Consider the following 20459-nt stretch of genomic DNA (forward strand, 5'->3'; position numbering starts at 1 on the left):
GTTTACTTGCATGTCCTTCAGGTGAGACTTTAAATGAAGATCCTCTCTGCCCAATATGTAAATGATTTTGTGATGCTATTTCAGAAAAGAACAGGGGACTTATCCCATGCTCAGGCCAATATATATTTCTCAATTTACATCACCAAAACAGATGATCTGGCTATTGTGGGGGTCAGTTGGCTGGATGGCTGGTTCATGATGCGGAGCTATACCAACAGCGCAGGTTCAATTGCCATACCGACTGACGTCATTCGTGAATGCCCTGTCTTTTCAACCTTGCCCCTTGCCTGAGGTGCGGTGACTCTCCGGTTAAATCACAATTCAGCTCTCTCTCTCTCTCTCTCTCTCTCTCAAAAGTGAAAGCAGCCTATGGTCATCTGGGACAATGGTGACTTTCACTTTCACTGTTCGTGAGAACTTGCTGTGCTCAAATCCGATGTTGCATTTCCTACATCGCAACAATGATTACACTTCAAAAGTACTTCATTTGTTGTAAAGTGCTTGGTTGGGATATCCTGCGGTCACAAAATGTGTACTATAAATGCAAATTCGCTGGTTGCTATTGGGGCAGCTGTTGGAGTGTTACTTTTAAATTGGTATTTCATAACTATAGAAAGGGGTGGGAGGGGAGCTAGGTCCAGGCCACTATCCTGTGACTGCATAGGAAAAATGTGTGTGCTCGTGGACATTTTATTTTTATGTTTTTTTTTTAAATTTTAATTGTCCAGTTTTTTCTCCCCCCAAGTAAGGGACAATTTAGCATGGCCAATCCACCTACATCCACATCTTTTGATTGTGGGGGTGAGACCCACGCAAACACTGGGAGAATGTGCAAATTCCACAGGAACAGTGACCCATAGCCGGGATCGACCCCGGGTCTCGGTGCCATGAGGCAGCAGTGCTAACCACTCTGCCACCATATTGCCTTTAAAAGCCCAATCTTACTGTAACGGAAAAAAGTGAATAACAGAGAATGGTCTTGATCCATCGACCTCCAGGTTATGGGCCCAGCACGCTTCCGCTGCGCCACTCTGCTGCAGATTGACATTTGTGAGGATGGAATTGGATTTAGGTGTTATGCTTTCCAAAATGTCCAAACATGAAGATTATCACTTGAGCACACACAACGTGAAGTTACTTGAATCCACTCTTCAGTCAAAGTCAGCACCTTTAGATAGTTGGAAAGATGAGCATGAAGGAAGGATTATAGTATGACTTTTGAAGTAGGTCTAATTAACTTTCAGTAAAGAGGCACGGCCCCAATATTTTGCTCAAAGACTATTTTCAGAATGAAAATCGGTTCTTTGTATGTAAAGTGATGAGCCATGAAGCAGTGCCTGCATTCCCCAACTGGCAAGTTTCTAAATTCAATCATTCTTCTATGGAAAGTTACCAAGAGCAAGGCCAGTTGCTCCCCAGAAGCTATGGGAGAGAGCCGCCAATAGGGGACAAGTCTAAACGACCAGTGTAGGCACGGTGGCACAGTGGTTAGCACTGCTGCCTCATGGAACCGTGGACACTGGTTCGAACCTTGCCCTGGGTCACTGTCCATGTGGAGTTTGCACATTCTCTCTGTGTCTGCATGGGTCTCACCCCCACAACTCAAAGATGTGCAAGGTAGGTGGATTGGCCACATTAAATTGCCCCTTAATTGGAAGAAAAATGAATTAGGTACTTTACATTCTTTTCTTAAATCTAAACGACCTGTTCTATTGAAATCTATCAACATTCTGGGGGTTATTATTAACCAGAAACTGAACTGGACTAGTCATACAATACTGTGGCTACAAGAGCCAGTCACAGGCTAGGAATCTTGTGGCAAGTAACTCACCTCATTCTCCCCAGACTGTCCACCATCTAGAAGTCAGGGTGTGCTGGACTACTCTCCGCTTCCTGGATGAGTGCAGCTCCAAAAACACTCGAGAAGCTCGACACTATCCAGGACAAAGCAACCCACATTATTGCTACCCCTGCCATAAACATTCACTCCGTCCACCACCGACAAAAAGTAGCAGCAGTGTGTACCATCTAAAAGGTGCAAGAAATCACCAAGGCTCCTTAGGCCTTCAAAACGGACAACCGCTACCATCTATATGGACATGGATTGTAGACACATGGGAACATGTTTTGGAAGTTTCCCTCCAAGTCACTCGTCATCCTGACTTGGAAATATATCTATGTTCCTTCACTGTTGCTGTGTCATAATCCTGGAACTCCTCCCTAAGAGCGAGTATACCTATAACACGGACTGCAGCGGTTCACGAAGGCAGCTAAATACCAGCTTCTCGAGGGCAGTAAGAGATGGTCAATAAATCCTTGCCAGTGATGCCCACGTCCTGTAAATGAATTTTTTTTTTTTTAAAGCCCAACTTCTAGCTCAATTTTTGGTAGCATTATTTGGAAGTTGAGATCGACATGTAACTAAAACTAGCTTCTTGATGATAGAGCGTAAAGTAAAAGGATTCTGTACTAAATTAGAGGCTGGTCGATATCCCACAGCAAGGCAGGTTGTACATGAAGACTAAAGCACATAGACAATAATATTGCAGGAGTCCACAGGTAAAGTGGAGGTAGGCTTCAAGTGATCTGGCCACGTTATCAAAACTGTCTGATTTTACTTCGGGATGAAGGCCTTGTCCCTTTGTACACAAGGTTCTTTATTGACCCAATATTTCCCTGCTAGGTTGTGAAATTAATCCTATACTACCTGCCAAATAATCACTGTTTAATATATGTCATTTGAGCAGTTGATTAATGTTGAATTTTGTAGGTCATTGAAACATTTGATGGTAGTTTTGTTTTGCTTCCTCAGGGTGAATTGGTGACTGCATCAAAAGCCATCATTGAGAAGGAATACCAGCCACGAGTAATTGTGAGCACTGCGCCAAATCCCTTCAACAAGCTAACAGACCGTGAACTTGATGAGTACCGCAAAGAAGTTGAACGTAAGCAGAAGGGGCCTGAAGGTAAGTTGCTAATAATTGTTTTTGAAACCTGTTGGTTCGTTTTGGGTTTATTTATAGATTCAGTCAAATCTGTTAAAATTGACTATTAAAACTAATATATATAGCTTTCTTAATTAGAAATAAAATGATAAAGTCATACCATGCATGGTGCAATCAAACAGTTACAGACTGCACATGTAAACTACATCTGATTAAAATAACACTTGGTATTTTTCAGCACTGTTTTATCAAATACAGACTTGTATGTTTGTTCATGAGAAACATTGAAAATCTGTTTTGAAAGGTCCTGCTTATTTGCCTGGTCCCTTCTTGACTCTTGGTCCCAAAGGCAGCTGCTTCCTGTTTGTAAAAAGACATCAGATATATTTGACCTTGAAACTCTGGACAGATCATTTGGGAGTGACAGATGCCACCAATGGATTTTCAACAACTGGAACAATAGTTGGGGTATTATGGAGTACTTCAGATGTTTAGAATGAACGGGAAATAACTGCTACAACTATTCTTTATTGAACTGAAGAAAGCACCACTAAAACAGGTCCTGAAAAAACCTAAGTTGTGCAGTTTCATTTTTTATTAAAATGGGCTAATAAAGGAGAAAAAAAAGTTAAAGAAATATCATGGAGTCACATAAAAACACAGAAAGGGGCCATTCGGCCCATTGAGTCCATGCCTGCTCCTTGCGGTGCATTCCAGTCAGTCTCACTTTCCTGTTTTATCCCCATAGCTCTGCAAGTTTATTTACTTCAAGTGCCCATCCCATTTCCTTTTGAAATTGTTGTTTCCACTTCCATCATCCCCAAGGGGAACGAATTCCAGGTCATTTCACCTGTTTCAAAAAAAAATGGTTGATCGTCACATTTCCCTTGCATCTCTTACCCCAAATTTTAAATGTGTCCCCTTGTATCAACAGCAAATGGGAAGAATTTTCCCATGTATACCTGCCTACACATGATTATTTCAAATCTCTCCTCAACCTCCTTTGTTCCAAGGGGAAAAACCACAACTGTTCCAACTTAGATCACGCGATCTAACGGAAATGTTTCTAGTCATTTCAGGCAGGTTTGGCTGGGAGTTTCTCCCCAGCTCTGTTGGCAGGTTCCCCATCGTTACCTAACCACACTTAGTCACTTTTCCGGCTCCTGGGGAGTTTCTGTCTGGGCTAGCCCACACTAAGAATTTTTTTCATCACTGGGGTGCTGAACTTGCTCGCCAGATCAGTTCCTCAGAGATCGAGCCACCGTTTTGAAAGGGTGCCCCGAAAGTGAGCTGGAGGGTCCCCCACACCCCCCACTCATAGGCAGTCTCAACCTCCCACACAAGGGCGGTGGCACCCCCACACCACTATGGGGTATCTGAGGACCCCCCCCTATCCAGGCCTTTACATCTCCCCCCCCCCCCTTCCAGGATCCCTACCACCCTTCACCCCTCCCACCCTTCATATCCACCTCATCCCTCCTTTCATGGGCATGGCCCCCCTCAGGCCCTGATCCTTGGCAGTGCCACCAGCGAGCCAGTTAGATCCGGTGTCAGCATGGTTAAGTGAATTATTAAACCCACTTAGAATGGGTGGGTTCAGATCACAACATCTCGCAAGATCTGGTTAGATCTTACAAGGGTGCAAAGGCTGTCGGGAAGTCTCACCCACGGCATCTACCGGCCACTCCGATTCCGGCAGGACATGGCCAGTAGATTGCGCCCTATAACCTAAACCCCTCATCCCTGGAATTATTCTGATAAATCTCCTCTTCACCATCTCAAAGACCTAAAGCTTGTTGACCAAAACTGGATGCAACACTCTTGGGTTCAATTCCTGGCTTGGGTCACTGTCTGTGCGGAGTCTGCACATTCTCCCAATATCTGTGTGGGTTTCCTCCGGGTGCTCCCGTTTGCCCTCTCAAGTCCCGAAAAACGTGCTTGTTGGGTGAATTGGACATTCTGAATTCTCCCTCTGTGTACCCGAAGAGGCGCTGGAGTGTGGTGACTAGGGGATTTTCACAGTAACTTCATTGCAATGTTAATGTAAGCCTACTTGTGACAATAAAGATTATTATTATTATTAAAGCTATACCCTATTTCTAATACCCACAAATATAAATTACTTAAAACTGCCTCTGTTAACTGACACCAGTCAGGAAAAACAACCATGTATCACGATCACTGCTTTCATCCCTAAGCCAATGTTTTATCCAATTGGACAAACAGTAGAGATTTTTTAAATTTATTCTTGCGATGTGAGTGTCACTGGCTAGTCCAGCATTTTATTGCCCATCCATAATTGTGGTTGAGAAGCTGTGGTCCTATCATTTTTTTCAAATTAGATTAGTCAAGCACAAACTTTTTTTTTTTTTTTAGACAAATTCATGCTGCCTCTCCTTAATTAGCTCCAATGTCTCCAGGAGCCTTTTGATTTTTTTTCCCCCTAATGATGGATTCTAAGATTTTACCCACTACTGATGTTAAACTAGCTTTGCCCATGGTTGCTAGGACTATCCTTGCACCCTTTAAGGGTGTATGCCATTCTCCAATCCTCTGGCACTTTCCCCATATCTAGGGATTATTGAAAAATCAAATCAAGCCCTTCTACTATCTCCAATCTCCCTTTTGCATGGTAGCACAAGTGGTAGCATGGAAGCTCTGTGGCTTCAGCACGGTAGCACAAGTTAGCACTGGCTTCACAGTGCCAGGGTCCCAGGTTCGATTCCCCACTGGGTCACTGTCTGTGCGACAGTCTGCACGTTCTCCCAGTATCTGCATGGGTTTCCTCCGGGTGCTCCGGTTTCCTCCCACAGTCCAAAGACGTGCAGGTTAGGTGAATTGGCGATGCTAAATTGCCCTTGGTGTCCAAAAAAGGTTAGGAGGGGTTATTTGGGTTACGGGGATAGGGTGGAAGTGAGGGCTTAAGTGGGTCGGTGCAGACTCGATGAGCCGAATGGCCTCCTTCTGCACTGTATGTACTATGTTTGGCAACCTGGAATGCAAGCCAGATGTTTTTGAATTGTGAAATTTGGACCATTTTGGGACATTTTTGCTTATTGATGCTCTCACTACCCAAGATTAACAAAATTCAGCCAAGCACAGATACCATAGTGTGGCCCAAAGATAGTTGTAATTTGATGTCACAAAAATGCTATGAGAACTATTTCATAATCCTTCCTTCTAGAACTCCAGAGTTGAAATTTAGTTTTCTTTTCCTTACCTGAACATCATTCGAGAAAAGGAAATGGTCAACCTAGAAGATGCTTTGGCCATATCAGTTTCTTTTCAAATACCTTTTTTTCTCTGTTTAGCTATTGCAAGAGCTGAAGTCTCAAGTGGACCACACACAATATATTTTAACAGTTCAGCTATAATAAAAACAAAATGCTGGAAACACTCAGCTGGTCAGGCAGCAGTAGAGGAGGGAGATCCATTATCAGCATATGAACAGTGAGACTCAGGGACTGAAAGGTTGAACTGCGAGACTTCAGGACGGGCATTAAAACAGAGAGACTTCGGGACCAAGGTTCTGTAATAATTCCATGACGCACAGCGTGAAAGGCCAAGCTAGTTTATTTTAAACTGAAAATAAAGCTTCTACTGCAGCACATAAAAGAAATGTCCCGGCCCAGGGCTTTCTGGAACTGCAGGTCTGGGCCTGGGAGCTACATTAAGGTCCAGGTAAGGAGCCCCAGCTGGAGGGCCACCACTCACTCACCACAGGAACTCTTATTCTACAGAGCCCATGAGGAGATCAATCAGCGACCCCTCGTGGTCCTCATGGGGGTTATCAAATATCTGAGCCATCAGCAAACTGGTGTAGGGTAAATAAGATTGGAGATGCAAATATGTTGCTCAAAGATTAGTGTGTAAGAAATGGGTTTTGATTCATGGGGTACTGGCAGCAGTAGTGGGGAAAGTGGGTGATGTACCATTGGTATGGTTTACACCTGAACCGTACTGGGACCAGCGTTCTGGCGAATCATATCACTAAGGCGGTAGAGAGGACTATAAATTAATGTTTGGAAGGGGTGGGGGGGCAACAAAAAAGTTATGGAGCAGGGCAGCAATTGGTAATGATTACCAGAGAGTGACAGGAAGAGAAAGAACATGCAGTCGTAAGACTGCAGCAACAGATAAGGCCGGAGATGGCAAAAATAATTGAAAGAAAAGAGGTTAAAGCCCTCTATCTGAATGCACACACAATTTGTAATAAAAGGGATGAAGTGTTGGCACAGATCAAGATAAATATGTGTAACCTGATTGGCTTTGCAAAGGACGTAGTTGAAAAAATGACCTTGGCTGGGATGTAAATGTTGAAGGGTGTTTCACATTTCAGAATATGACAAAACTAGGAAAAGGTAGCTCAGTTACTTAAACGTGGCATTTCAGTACTGAAAGACGACCTTGGGTTGAAAGATCAGGATGTAGAATCAGTTTGGGTAGCGTTAAGAAATAGCAACGGTAAGTGGTCACTTGTGGGAGTAGCTTATCGACCTCCTAACCATTGTTACATTAAAGGACAGCATACAGGAAGTAATAAATGTGGTATCTTAAGAAAGGTACCGCAATAATCATGGATGATTTTAATCTACGTGTAGATTGCCAATCAGGTAGCCTGTAGAATGAGTTCATAGGAGTGTTTTTGGGACAATAGGCGGGATTCTCCGTCGGTGGGATCCACCGTTTCCCAGCAGCGCACTCACTGCTGCGGTTTTCCCGACAGCTTTGGGATGGCCACAATGGGGAAACCCCATTGGCCAGCTGCTGGGACGGATGATCCCACTGCCGGCGGGGATGTGCCGCAACAGAAAACTGGTCTGGAGGGATGGAGAATCCCACCCATTGTCTTTGAGCACATCAAACAGGGATGGACCTGATAGTGTGCAATGAGACAGGATTAATCAATAACCTCATAATGAAAGAGCCTCTAAGTGACAACATTTTGAGTTTCATGTTCAGTTTAAAAGAGAACTGTGGCTCCATGACTAATGTTTTAAAGGCAAATAAAGGTAACTATGAGGGTATGAAGGCAGAGCTGGCTATGGTGAACTGGGAAACTAGGCTAAAAGCTAAGATTTTTTTAATATAAATTTAGAGTACCCAATTATTTTTTTCCCAAATAAGGGGCAACTTAGCGTGGCCAATCCTCCTAACCTGCACATCTTTGGGTTGGGGGGGTGAAACCCACGCAGACACTGGGAGAATGTGCAAACTCCACACAGACAGTGACCCAGGGCCGGGATTTGAACCCGGGTCATCAGCGTCGCAGTCCGAGTGCTAACCACTGCGCCGGTTAAAAGCTAAGATAACAGTGTTGCAATGGCAGACTTTTAAAAAAATATTTACTAACTCTCAGCAAAAATTTATCCCAGTGAGAAAAAAGGCTCTTTGAGAAGCATGCATTATCCATAACTAAATAAGGAAGTCAAATATGGTATTAAATGGAAACAAACACTGTTTGTAAATCTGCAAAGATTACTGGGAGGTCTGATGATTGGACAGACTCTTAAGAACCAGCGAAGAATGACTAAAAATATAAGAGGCATAATGCAGAGTAAGAATTCCTACATGGGCGCGATATAAAAATAAGTTGTTGTTGATGTGGATTCTCCATTACCCCTTGTTTTGACAGAGACTTGACAGTAGCATAATTCTGATAAGCATCTGATATGAACGAGTAAGTTTTTCCACAGAGAGGGTGGGTGCCTGGAACACGCTGCCAGAGGATGTGGTGGAAACAGGCACATTAGCAACATTTAAGGGGCATCTGGATGGGTACATGAATAGGGAGGAAATAGAGGGATAGGGGCCGAGTAAGGGCAGAAGATTTGTTTTTAGTTCGGGCATCATGATCGGCACAGGCTTGGAGGGCCAAAGGACCCGTTCCTGTGTTGCACTTTTCTTTATTTTGAACAGAAAATGGTTCAAGTTTAACAATTGGTGCAGAACCGTCTAGTGGTTGAGATATGAAACCCATCGGACTCACTTGGATACTAAAGGTAGAAGAGGCAGGCCCACCCCAGCCTGAAAGTAATCTAATCCCATGCTGTTGGCACCAACCAGCACCCCTAGAAGTCCGCGTTGCTGTGGAAACTTAATTTTTGCACGCATGCATGTATGTTATAGTTTGGAGCTATAGATAGTGATGGTGGGGCCCGGGGGCCACATGAAGCCCATCTGGCTTCTGATTGCGGCCCACAAGACATTTTGTTGACCATTGTCCTCGTGCAGTGTTGCCACATTCCACTGATTTCTGACCGTGTAGGTTTTTTTGCTACTGGTATGACTGAAGTGATACGCATGTAAAGCAAGGGCAGGTGAAGTGAGGTGCACGCTGATTGCACACAACGTTGACTGTGAGAAATGCATGCTCCCTCTGCAACCAAAGTGTAAATATTTATTTTATTTTTGCCGTTTGAAGTTGATAACAGTTCTATTAATATATAAATGATTAAGCATTTTCTATAACTGGTTATGAAATATTCTGCTTATTTTTTTTAAATTTAGAGTACCCAATTCTTTTTTTTCCGATTAGGGGGTAATTTAGCGTGGCCAATTGACCTATCTTGCACATCATTTTTAGGTTGTGGGGGTGAGATCCACGCAGACATGGGGGGGAATGTGCAAACTCCACACAGACAGTGACCCGGGGCACGGATTGAACCCGGGTCCTCGCCATCATGAGGCAGCAGTGCTAACCACTGCACCACTCTGCCCTGAAATATTCGGTTTATAATAAATTGTATTTAATATAAAATGTATTTAATATTTTTTATAGGATCATGGTAGTGAGCAATCCTGATTTTGATCTTGCAGCCTACTGGAATGAAGGAAGGCCACTCGTGCAACCCACTCACTAGCCTAGGTTGCCCATCACTGTGGCAGAAGCTCCAATTTATTTCCATCATGGCTACCATTGGTGCAAGTTGGAAAGATTTACACAGTGATGCTCAACCTGTTTAGCTATGTTACGAATGCACCTTCCTTGGCCATCAAGTCTTCGAGTGGGACTTGAACCCAGATCTTCTGGCTCAGAGTCAGGGATGATACCCACTGAGCCACAAGACCTCCTTTAGTTTAATATTACCCCACTTTAAAGGTACTATATGGAATGTTGCAATTCCTCTTTCTTTTTAGATATATTAAAATCAATTTGGGCACAGTTGTGAGATTAAAGTGCATAATTATAGGGTACCTGTTGGGGAGAACTCCAGTTTAATGGTTGAACTAAGTAATTCAAATCCCAATTGTTTCAAATAACCTGTCCATTCAGACTAATACGTTTTGTGAATGTATCAACATAGCATTCTCATTGCTTTCAGATTGACCTGTGCTTTCCCACAAGGTATTACCACCCATATGGCAGTCATTACAGTTCCACACCAAGTTTATAGCTATTATAGTTTCACACCATATTTGCAGCCATTATAGTTCCACATCAAATTTGAAAAGTCAACATGTTGACATTATCAATCATGTTGCTAATTAGGTTGGGGGCGGGGGCTGCCTGGGGATGGACCGGTGGAGGTGCGGAGCACGGGCTGGAGGTGGGCCTAAAAAATGGGATGACTGATCCGGGGGGAGGGTGGGGGGGGACAAATGAGCCCCCAACTAGGCTGATCACCTGGAATGTTCGAGGGTTAAATGGGCCGGTCAAAAGGGCACGTGTGTTCGAGCATCTTAGGGGATTGAAGGCGGACGTGGTAATGTTGCACCTTAGAGTTACGGACCAGGTTAGACTGAGGAAAGGCTGGGTCAGTCAGGTCTTTCACTCGGGACTGGATTCAAAGACTCGAGGGGTCGCGATCCTGATCAATAAGCGGGTGGTGTTTGAGGCGGCTAGAATAGTCTCGGACATGGGAAGTCGGTACATTATGGCGTGTGGGAAGCTAGAGGGGTGGATTCATGGAGATTTGGCAGGTGAAGGAGTTTTCCTTCTCACACGTGCATAAAGCATATTCCCGGATTGATTTCTTTATTTTGAGCAGGGCCTTGCTGGCTGGGGTGGTGGACACTGGGTACTTGGCGATTACAATCTCAGACCATGCTCCGCACTGGGTTGACCTGCAGGTTAGTAAAGACAGTAACTAGCGCCCGCACTGGAGGTTGGATGTGGGACCTTTGGCGGATGAAGGGGTGTGCGAGCAGCTGAGGAAATGTATTCAGAGCTACCGGCAGGTCAATGACACGGGAAATTTCAGCAGCGGTGATGTGGGAAGCACTGAAGGCGGTGGTCAGGGGGGAGTTGATCCGGGTCCATAGGGAGAAGGTAGACAGGGCGGAGAGGGAGGGCGGTGGAGCAGCTGAGAAAGGCGAGGGGTGTGATCTATGAACATGGAGAGAAGGCCTGCAGAACGCTTGCACATCAGCTTAGGAAGAGGGAGGCAGCTAGGGAGATAGGGAAAGTAAAGGACGGAGATGGGAACCTGGTTGGTGATTCCGTTGGGGTGAATAAGGCGTTTGGGTATTTCTACAGCAGACTGTACACGTCGGAACCCCCTTCGGGCCAGGGGATGAGGCATTTCTTGGGAGGGTCTGAATTACCCAAAGGTGGACGGGGAGCGGGTAGAAGGGCTGGGGGCCCCAATCGGGCTCGAGGAGATAGTGGAGGGCTTGAAGGCCATGCAGGCCGGTAAGGCCCCAGGTCCGGACGGGTACCCAGTGGAGTTTTATAAAACGTTCTCGGGGATATTGGGGCCGGTGTTGTTGAGGATGTTCAGTGAGGCATGGGAAAGAGGGGTGTTGCCCCCAACGATGTCACAGGCAACGATTTAGCTGATTCTTAAGCGGGATAAGAACCCGGAGCTGTGTTGGTCCTACAGGCCGATCTCCCTGTTGAATGTAGATGCCAAGTTGCTGGCCAAATACTTGTCCTCCAGGATCGAGGATTGTATTCCGGACGTTATTGAGGAGGACCAGATGGGGTTTGTTAAGGGCAGGCAGTTGGTGGCCAATGTGAGAAGGCTGTTAAATGTGATCATGATGCCCCCGGAATGTAGGCAGGTGGAGGTAGTGATCGCAATAGATGCAGAAAAGGCTTTTGATAGAGTAGGATGGGACTATCCGGGAGATACTGGGACGGTTCGGATTCGGGCGGGGCTTTATTGACTGGGTCAGGTTACTGTATCAGGCTCCTGTGGCAAGTGTACGGATGGACAGGACAACATCGGACTATTTTAGACTGCACCGGAGGACGAGACGGGGATGCCCCCTCTCCCCACTGTTGTTTGCACTGGCTATTGAGCCGTTGGCAATTGCTCTGAGAGACTTGAGGGGCTGGAGAGGACTGGTCCGGGGGCGGGGGAGCACAGGGTTTCGCTCTATGCAGATGGTCTGTTTCTGTACGTTTCGACCCAATAGAGGGGATGGAAGAAATCATGAGGACTCTCGGGGAATTTGGCCAGTTTCGGGGTATAAGCTTAATATGGGAAAGAGTGTGATGTTTGTGTTCCAGGCAAGGGGACAGGAGAGGCTACTGGGAGAGCTGCCATTTAGGTTAGTGAAGGGAAGCTGCAGGTACCTAGGCATCCAAGTAGCGTGGGAATGGGATTGGCTCCATAAATTGAATCTTGCCCGGCTGGTGGACCAAATGAAGGACTATTTTCAGAGATGGGACGCACTTCTGTTGTCTCTGGCTGGGAGGGTGCCAACGGTGAAGATGACAGTCCTCCCGAGATTCATTTTTGTATTTCAGTGTCTCCCCATCTTTATTCCGCGGTTCTTTTTTAAGCAGGTCAACAGATTGATCACGGGCTTCGTCTGGGGAGGCAAGACCCCACGAGTAAGGAAGGTAATGCTTGAGCGGAGTCGGGGAGAGGGCGGGCTGGCTGGCGCTGCCAAATTTTAGCAACTATTACTGGGTGGCTAATATAGCCATGATCAGGAAGTGGGTGGTGGGGGAGGGGTCGGCATGGGTGTGTATGGTGGCGGCTTCATATAAGGGCACCAGTTTGGGGGCATTGGTAACTGCGCCTCTGCCGTTCCTGCCGGCACAGTACTCCATCAGTCCAGTGGTGGTGGCGGCCCTGAGAGTTTGGGGCCAGTGGAGGCGGCATGTGGGAGCAGTGGGAGCATCGGTCTGGGCCCCAATCTGTGATAATCACCGGTTTGCCCTGGGGAGTATGGACGGGGGTTCCGGTTATGGCGGAGAGTGGGGATTGAGAGGATGGGGGAATATGTTCATAGAGGGGAGCATTCGGAGTATGAGGGCATTGGAGGAAAAGTTTGGGTTGGCGAGGGGATACAAATTCAGGTATGTTCAGGTGCGGGACTTCCTTCGTAAACAGGTGTCAACCTTCCCGCTCCTACCATTAAGGGGGATTCAGGACAGGGTAGTTTCTAGAGGGTGGGTAGGAGAAGGGAGCGTCTCAGGCATTTATGAGGAGCTTATGGGGTCGGAGGAGACGCAGACCGAGGAACTGAAGCTCAAGTGGGAGGAGGAGCTGGGAGGTGAGATGGAGGATGGTCTATGGGCAGACGTGTTGAGTAGAGTCAACGTGTCTGCAACATGTGCCAGGCTCAGCCTGGTGCAATTTAAGGTTGTTCACCGGGCTCACATGACAGTGGCCCGACTGAGCAGATTCTTTGGGGTGGAGGACAGGTGCGCAAAATGTGCGGAAGGACCAGCGAACCATATCCACATGTTTTGGACATGTCTAAAGCTTAGGGGATTTTGCCAGGGGTTTATGGACGTCATGTCCATGGTGTTAAGATTAGTTTAGATTAGAGTAGCGGGTCAATAAGGGTGGGACCTGTACGAGAGATAAATGGCTTTTGCACTATGTTTGTAGTTTCATGTATATTGTTCATTTTTTTGTTGTCACTATACCAGAAGTACCTCAATAAAATGTTTTATAAAAAAAAAAAAATCATGGTTGCTAATCTCATTCCATAACAAAAAATATTCTCTAATATTTAGCTGCCCACCCTGGTTTGTTGCTTTTGAATGGCAGGAGATCTAGGAAGTTCCTTGAACCAACTGAAAGAATATTGTGATGAAGCAATATCTTGCAGAACTGACCTTTTATTTATCGGTGCAAAATCAAGAGATCACAGACATTTATTTCAATAAAAAATTGGTTTGAAATGGAATCCATTGTACTTTTAATAACTATGTTTACCTGTAAAGATGGTTGTTGTGCACTTAATATTTGGCAAGGCTTTATTTGCATGAACCTGTTATCTTATCTAGCTGAGAATACAACAGCCCAAATTGGTGAGGTCTTGGCGAAAGTTGAGTTCATTCAAGCACACCCTGATGGCAAGCCAGATGGCATGGCACATATATCGCAAATGCACCCTGTCCTGGAGCAAGTGACTGTTACAGAAGTTGTTCAAAGCCAAAGTCTGCCCTCCATGCATGAGCCTATACATAACCAAGATAATACAACTGAAACAATATCTCACAGCATGCAAGGATTTTCTACGAAGGCAGAGTCTCATTACAGTCACAAGCAGATGTCTGCTCAGGATACTCCCTACAGTGTAGGCCAGGTCTCCGGGCAGTTCAACCCAGAACATATGGATAGCAAAGAATCTCTACACAGCCAGCTACACAGTGCCGTTGTCAAGGCACTTGCCAGTTCTGGTGATCGCATTCCTTCATCTGACCTTTCAGGTACTGGCCAGCAGGGTAAGACCCAGTCTTTTTGAATGAAGAAACACAATACTCTCTAATCAAAAACATTGGGTTCCTGTACTTGATTTATCTTTGTCCCTCAACATGCTGAATCTTCACTATCACTGACATCTGTCTCTCCATGTTTTGATCAATTGCCATAATATCTGGTTGCTTAGTGGTGATTTGAATTTGTTCTTGATGGGTCTGTTATTCCTCTTGGTCTGGGTAGCTCTACAACTGTATTCTTACCTCAATTTAAGATTATAACGACCTGTGAGCGATCTTGGTTTCTGTGCACCCTTGAAATGATTCTTACCTTCTGCCCTCCTTTGCATGCTGTAGAGTTTAAGAAATAAAGTGATGGGCCGGGAATTTCTGACCGCCCTCCCTCGCGGCAGGTCTTCCGGCAGCAGAGGCGGCTCACCATTGGTTGGCTGAGGGATCTTCCGGTCCCGTCGAAGTCGATGGATATTTCCATTACTCGCCGGCTGTGCTGCCAGGAAACCCGCTGGCCAACGGCAACCCACCTCCACCGCTGTAAAACCCACCGTGGGAGGTAGGGTCAGAAAATCCCGCCCATGGTGTCATTAATCTTCAAAACAGCATTATGATTGGCATGTCATTTTCAACAAGGCAAAGGAAATATTTCATTTCCTTGGTCAGTGTTTTGTCTCGGGTATGCTTGTGCTGTCTAATTTACACGCTGTAAATGTAAAGAAAAAGTAGTATCAAGAAATCTCCTGTGAATTGATGAAATAGCGTTGTTCCAACATATCAATTTGCTAATTGAATATTCAGCTGCACAGAGCTGAAAACTTCAAAATCAATAGAGCATACCTGTTAAATCATGTTGATGAGCATGTCAAATTTAACGTCACATTAAATTTGAATGTTGACACATCTACAAAAGTTAGTGTTGTAGAGACTGTTAAAGAGATTGCTGCAGCTCCGTATACATGCTACCTTCAACACTCACCTCTATGATTTGGGGAGGAAAGCAAAGCTTTTTTTAATATCTCTGGTCAAACAAGTTATAGTCAACACTTAGCAAAACTTTTCCATCAGATAATTTATTGCTGTGCCAGCTAACCTTCCCAGGAGTACCAGAGCAACAGAGGGGAGTGATATTGAGGAATCTCAATTATCCAGTGAGCTGCTGTCCATCATGGAGAGCAACCGAGATTGTGCTGCCAGTTTGGATCTAAATGAGGATTAATGACGAGGATAATTCATCTGTCTTTAACGGAGGCCGGCAAAACAAGAAATTCTATCATATATTTGAATATATCCACTGTCCAGGAAAACACATTGTAATCGAAGAGTTAAAAAATTGTGCTGATTTTAAACCATTTTTCTCTCGTTTCCTCTCCTCTTGATCTCAGAACTTTCAGAACCCCAGTTAGTGGAGGTAAAAGTCAACGACCAACAGAGCCATGCAGACCACATGCCCACCCGCACTCCTCCCAGCACTCCCACAAAGTTAGATGATGGTAAGATCCACTGAGCAGTTAAGGTTGTTTACCTTTAAAGCATGGTGATTTGTGGTTTTGTTTGAATTTTGATGAAATTATTCGTGTGTGTAACTTTCAAAAAACTGCTTTGTCTTTTAATTTGGTCAATAATGTACAAGAAAGTGTGCATAAAATTACTATATTTATTTTGGGACCAGGAGGAAAATGCTAAATGCAGCTGTGAAACTGGTTATAAAATTGGCAGTAAACTAAATTCCAGTAGAAATTTTGCCTGCATACCTGCAGAGGTAACTTCACAATCAAGTGATGCGCTTTGACTAGACTCAGTTGAGAGGTTTTTATTTTTCAATATTGCTGCCTGAAATAATCAAAGCACAGTCCCAAAATATAAGCAGTCTAAAGCATAAGAGTATATTGCACACCTTTTGTTCATTGCTGCGGTTGGATTACACCTCTAAGAATCTCCAGCAAAAGTAGTTGAGGCTGAAATTGACTCTTTGCCGAGGTGGGTGGGGTAGAGAAGAAGAAAATTGGATAAATATATGGTTGGGAGTAGAATTTTGATTCTGTGCTGAGATGTTTGGGGAAAGAAGGCAAGACAAGATAAAACAATGGGCGGAATTTACTGGCATTTTCACGCCGGCGGGATATTCCGGTCCCACCAACGGTGCACGGATTTCCCGGCGGCGAGGCAGAAAATCCCACTGGCGAGCTGCCTCCACCGTCGAAAAACACGCGCGGTGGGTTGGTCGGTAAATCTCGTCCAATGTAAGTGTGATAGATGAATAGTCTGCACTTTTTCTGAAAACAAAGGAAATTTATAGACTGCCTTACATTGAGTTCAAGGCATTATGCAAGTGTTTTGCACATTTAATTACAATATTGTTTCAAATTTAGTGATTGTTATTTTTGACACGATGCGTTTGGGAGAAGTCGGTGCTTTTGAACCTTTCTTTCCAAACTCTCCAGTGGGGACTTTTCTCGATGACTCGTGTCTGAATATTTTCTAGACTAACTGATAGAGATTGATTGCTAATGACTAGTCAATAACTCCATTATGGTTGTATCATGCAACTAGCAGGATGGTAGAAGATGGTCTTTTTCCATGTAACAATTCATGTTATACAGACAAAGAAAGCTGGAATTCTCCATAAATAACTCTACAAACAAGGATTAAAAGTAACTTTAGGCAACATTTGTTGAGGGGGAAATATGAACACATCATAAGAACTTCCTGCCCCATTGAATAATTCCATCAAGGTATTTCATATTCACCTGAACCACTGAAACCAGCAATATCTCTTCTGCAGGGTATGCTTCTAAAGTGTAGCATTCCCTCACTGCACTCTAGTACCAACCTAGAATTTAATATCATTCAAAGAACAGTATAGCACAGGAACAGGCCCTTCGGCCCTCCAAGCCTGCGCCAATCACGTGTCCTATCTCGACCAACCGCCTGTATCCTTCTATACCCCGTCTGTTCATGTGCCTATCCACCTAAGTCTTAAAGGTCGCCAACGTATCTGCCTCAACCACCTCATTTGACAGTGCATTCCAAGCCACCACCACCCTCGGTGTAAGTACATCTCCACTGATGTCATTTCCGCCCTGGGGAAAAGTCTCCAATTGTTCACCCTATCGATACCCCTCAGAATTTTATAAACTTCCATCAGGTCGCACCTCCGCCTCCATCTCTCTAGGAAGAACAATCCCAGTTTATTCAATCTCTCCTCATAGCTAATACCCTCACTTCAAAGCCTCCACGTCCTTCTCGTAGTGTGGTGACCAGAATTGGACACCGTATTCCCAATGTGGTCTAACCAACGTTCTATATAACTGTAACATAATTTGCGAGCTTTTATACTCTATACCCGTCCAATGAAGGCAAGCATGCCATATGCTTTCTTTACCATAATTTCCACCTGTGCTGCCACTTTTAAGGATCTGTGAACCTGCACGCCCAGATCTCTCTGTGTCTCTATGCTCCTGATGGTTCTGCCATTTATTTTATAGCTCCCACCTGAATTGGATCTACCAAAATGCATCACCTCGCATTTGTCCGGGTTAAATTCCATCTGCCATTCAAGTTCTGGTATGGGATTCAAACCATAATCTAACGACTTGGAAACAAAAATGCAATCAATTGAACTAAACTGAGTGACAAAGCAGTTAGGTCTGAGAAAAGACCATCATACTACACTGGGTCAATTCCATCCAAGTATGTGGATAATTGTTTAACTATGGACTGGCACTAACACCTGATCATTCCTACTTTGAGGAACATGGATGATGGTTTTCCCTAAGTCCTTGGGTTTCCAGGAGTGGGGGATTGGTGGGAGGGGGAACAAGCTGTTGAGTGCCTGTTTGGCTGAAAGAGAGTGCTTTTGGAGCTGGGTAAACAAGGAGTTGGGTGAAACTGGGAGAAGCTGAAACCAAAAAGACTGAATGCGGAGCTCAGTCTCAGTCTGGGCAAGAGCGGAGCACAGCTGAGTTTCATAAACACCAGGGTCAGATTCCTGTTCTTATTTACTTTCACAGTCAGCATCCCAATGAAACAGTCATGAGTATAAAAAGTGTTTGGTTTTTTTGGAGGAGCGGTGTAACTGGTAAACAACACAAATAAGTGCAAATCAGGGTCATTATAATAAAATAATATAAGTAAACAAAGTTGGGTACGGGAAGCATAACACGGGTGCAAGCTCTCCCCCCATGACTACTCCTAAGCTCCTTAATTATTCTCTTAGCTGTATAGCAGGAGGCAGCACGTGGCACAGTGATTAGCACTACTGCCTGTGGCGCTGAAAATGAAATGAAAATCGCTTATTGTCACAAGTAGGCTTCAATGAAGTTACTGTGAAAAGCCCCTAGTCGCCACATTCCGGTGCCTGTTCGGGGAGGCTGTTACGGGAATTGAACCGTGCTGCTGGCCTGCCTTGGTCTGCTTTCAAAGCCAGCGATTTAGCCCTGTGCTAAACAGCCCCTGCTGAGGACCCGGGTTCAAATCCCGGCTATAGGTCACTGTCCATGTGGAGATCTTATCTGCCTGGGTTTCACCCCCACAACCCAAAGATATGCAGATAAGGTGGATTGGCCAGGCTAAATTGCCCCTTAATTGGAAAAGAAAATAATGAGATACTCTAAATTTATTTCTTTTAAAAAGAAGTATAGCAGGTGAGGCAGATGAACTTAGGGCACTTATTAGTACTTTGAATTATGTTGTGGCTATCATATCGTGGTTAAAGGAAGGACAGGATTGGCAGCTGAACATTGGACAATATAGATGCTTCAGGAGAAAGGGGGATGTAAAAGGGATGGGCGAGTAGCAGCAGTAAGGAGGGACGGCATTTTAGAAGACTCTTCAACTGAAGCCAAATGGGTAGAACTTAAAAACCAAAAAGGATCAATCACATTGCTGGGAGTGTTTTATAGGTCCCCAAACAGACCAAGAGAAATAGAAGAGCAGATATGTAGGCAAATTTCAGAGAAGTGTAAAAGTAATAGGGTAGTGATAGTGGGGGATTTCAACTTCCCCAATATTAACTGGAGTAGCCACAGTGTGAAAGATTTAGAGGGAGCGGAATTCTTAAAATGCATCCAGGAGAACCTAGGATGTAAGAGATCCTGGACTTAATTTTCAGTGGTCAGAAGGGGCGCATTTTGCAGGCAGTGATCATAACTTGACTGATTGGTATTTTTTGTCACATGTACCGAAGTACAATGAAAAGTATTTTTCTGTGACCAAGGAAACGTACACAGTAGGTACATAGTAAACAAAAGAATAATTGACAGAGTACATTGACAAATGGTACATCAACAAATCGTGATTGGTTACAGTGCGGACCAAGGGTCAAACAAGAGCAGCATAGGGTGTTGAGAATAGTGTTCTTACAGGGAACAGATCAGTCCGAGGGGGAGTCGTGGAGTCTAGTAGTTGTGGGGAAGAAGCTGATCCTATCTATGTCTGGATGTGCGGGTCTTCAGATTTCTGTATCTTCTGCCTGATGGAAGGTTTTGGAAGAGGGCAAAGCCTGGGTATGAGGGGTCTGTGACAATGAGACTCCATTAGATTCAAGATTGTTATGAAAAATGAGAATAGGATGGGCCTGAGATCAAAGTTCTAAATTGGGGGAAGGCCGATTTTAATAAGATCAGATATGATTTGGACCGAGAGCAGGCACTCTTGGCTAAATTTGAGACAGAACAGTGGGATGCATTCAGGAAGGAAATAGGGAGGGCACAGGGCCAACATGTTTCCAATCAAGAAAAAGCGTGGGACCAACAAATCCAGTGAACCCTGAATATCGAGGGATATACAGCATTGGTTCAGGAGAAAAAGAGAGGCCCATGGCAGATATCGAGGGCTCAAAACAGCAGACGCCCTAGAGGCGTATAGAATGTGCAAAAGGAAACTTAAAAGAA

The 20459-nt window shown here is 44.7% G+C and overlaps 2 protein-coding genes across 2 annotated transcripts in view; one reads left to right on the forward strand and one right to left on the reverse strand.

Annotated features, from left to right (window-relative positions):
* Positions 1-20459, forward strand: part of add1 (adducin 1 (alpha)) — a 281597-nt gene that overhangs the window by 252776 nt on the left and 8362 nt on the right. Inside the window, 4 exon segments of the mRNA XM_072515692.1 lie at positions 2813-2966; positions 12679-12738; positions 14140-14580; positions 15951-16058. Coding sequence (XP_072371793.1) covers positions 2813-2966; positions 12679-12738; positions 14140-14580; positions 15951-16058 — 763 coding nt within the window.
* mfsd10 (major facilitator superfamily domain containing 10) overlaps positions 3613-20459 on the reverse strand; it is a 124390-nt gene continuing 107543 nt past the window's right edge. The window contains exon 13 of the mRNA XM_072515698.1: positions 3613-3795. Within this exon, the coding sequence (XP_072371799.1) occupies positions 3713-3795 (83 nt within the window). The 3' untranslated portion in view covers positions 3613-3712. The remainder of the gene's footprint in view (positions 3796-20459) is intronic.

The sequence above is a fragment of the Scyliorhinus torazame genome, chromosome 9 (genome assembly GCF_047496885.1).
Source record: "Scyliorhinus torazame isolate Kashiwa2021f chromosome 9, sScyTor2.1, whole genome shotgun sequence".
Classification (NCBI taxonomy): Eukaryota; Metazoa; Chordata; class Chondrichthyes; order Carcharhiniformes; family Scyliorhinidae; genus Scyliorhinus; species Scyliorhinus torazame.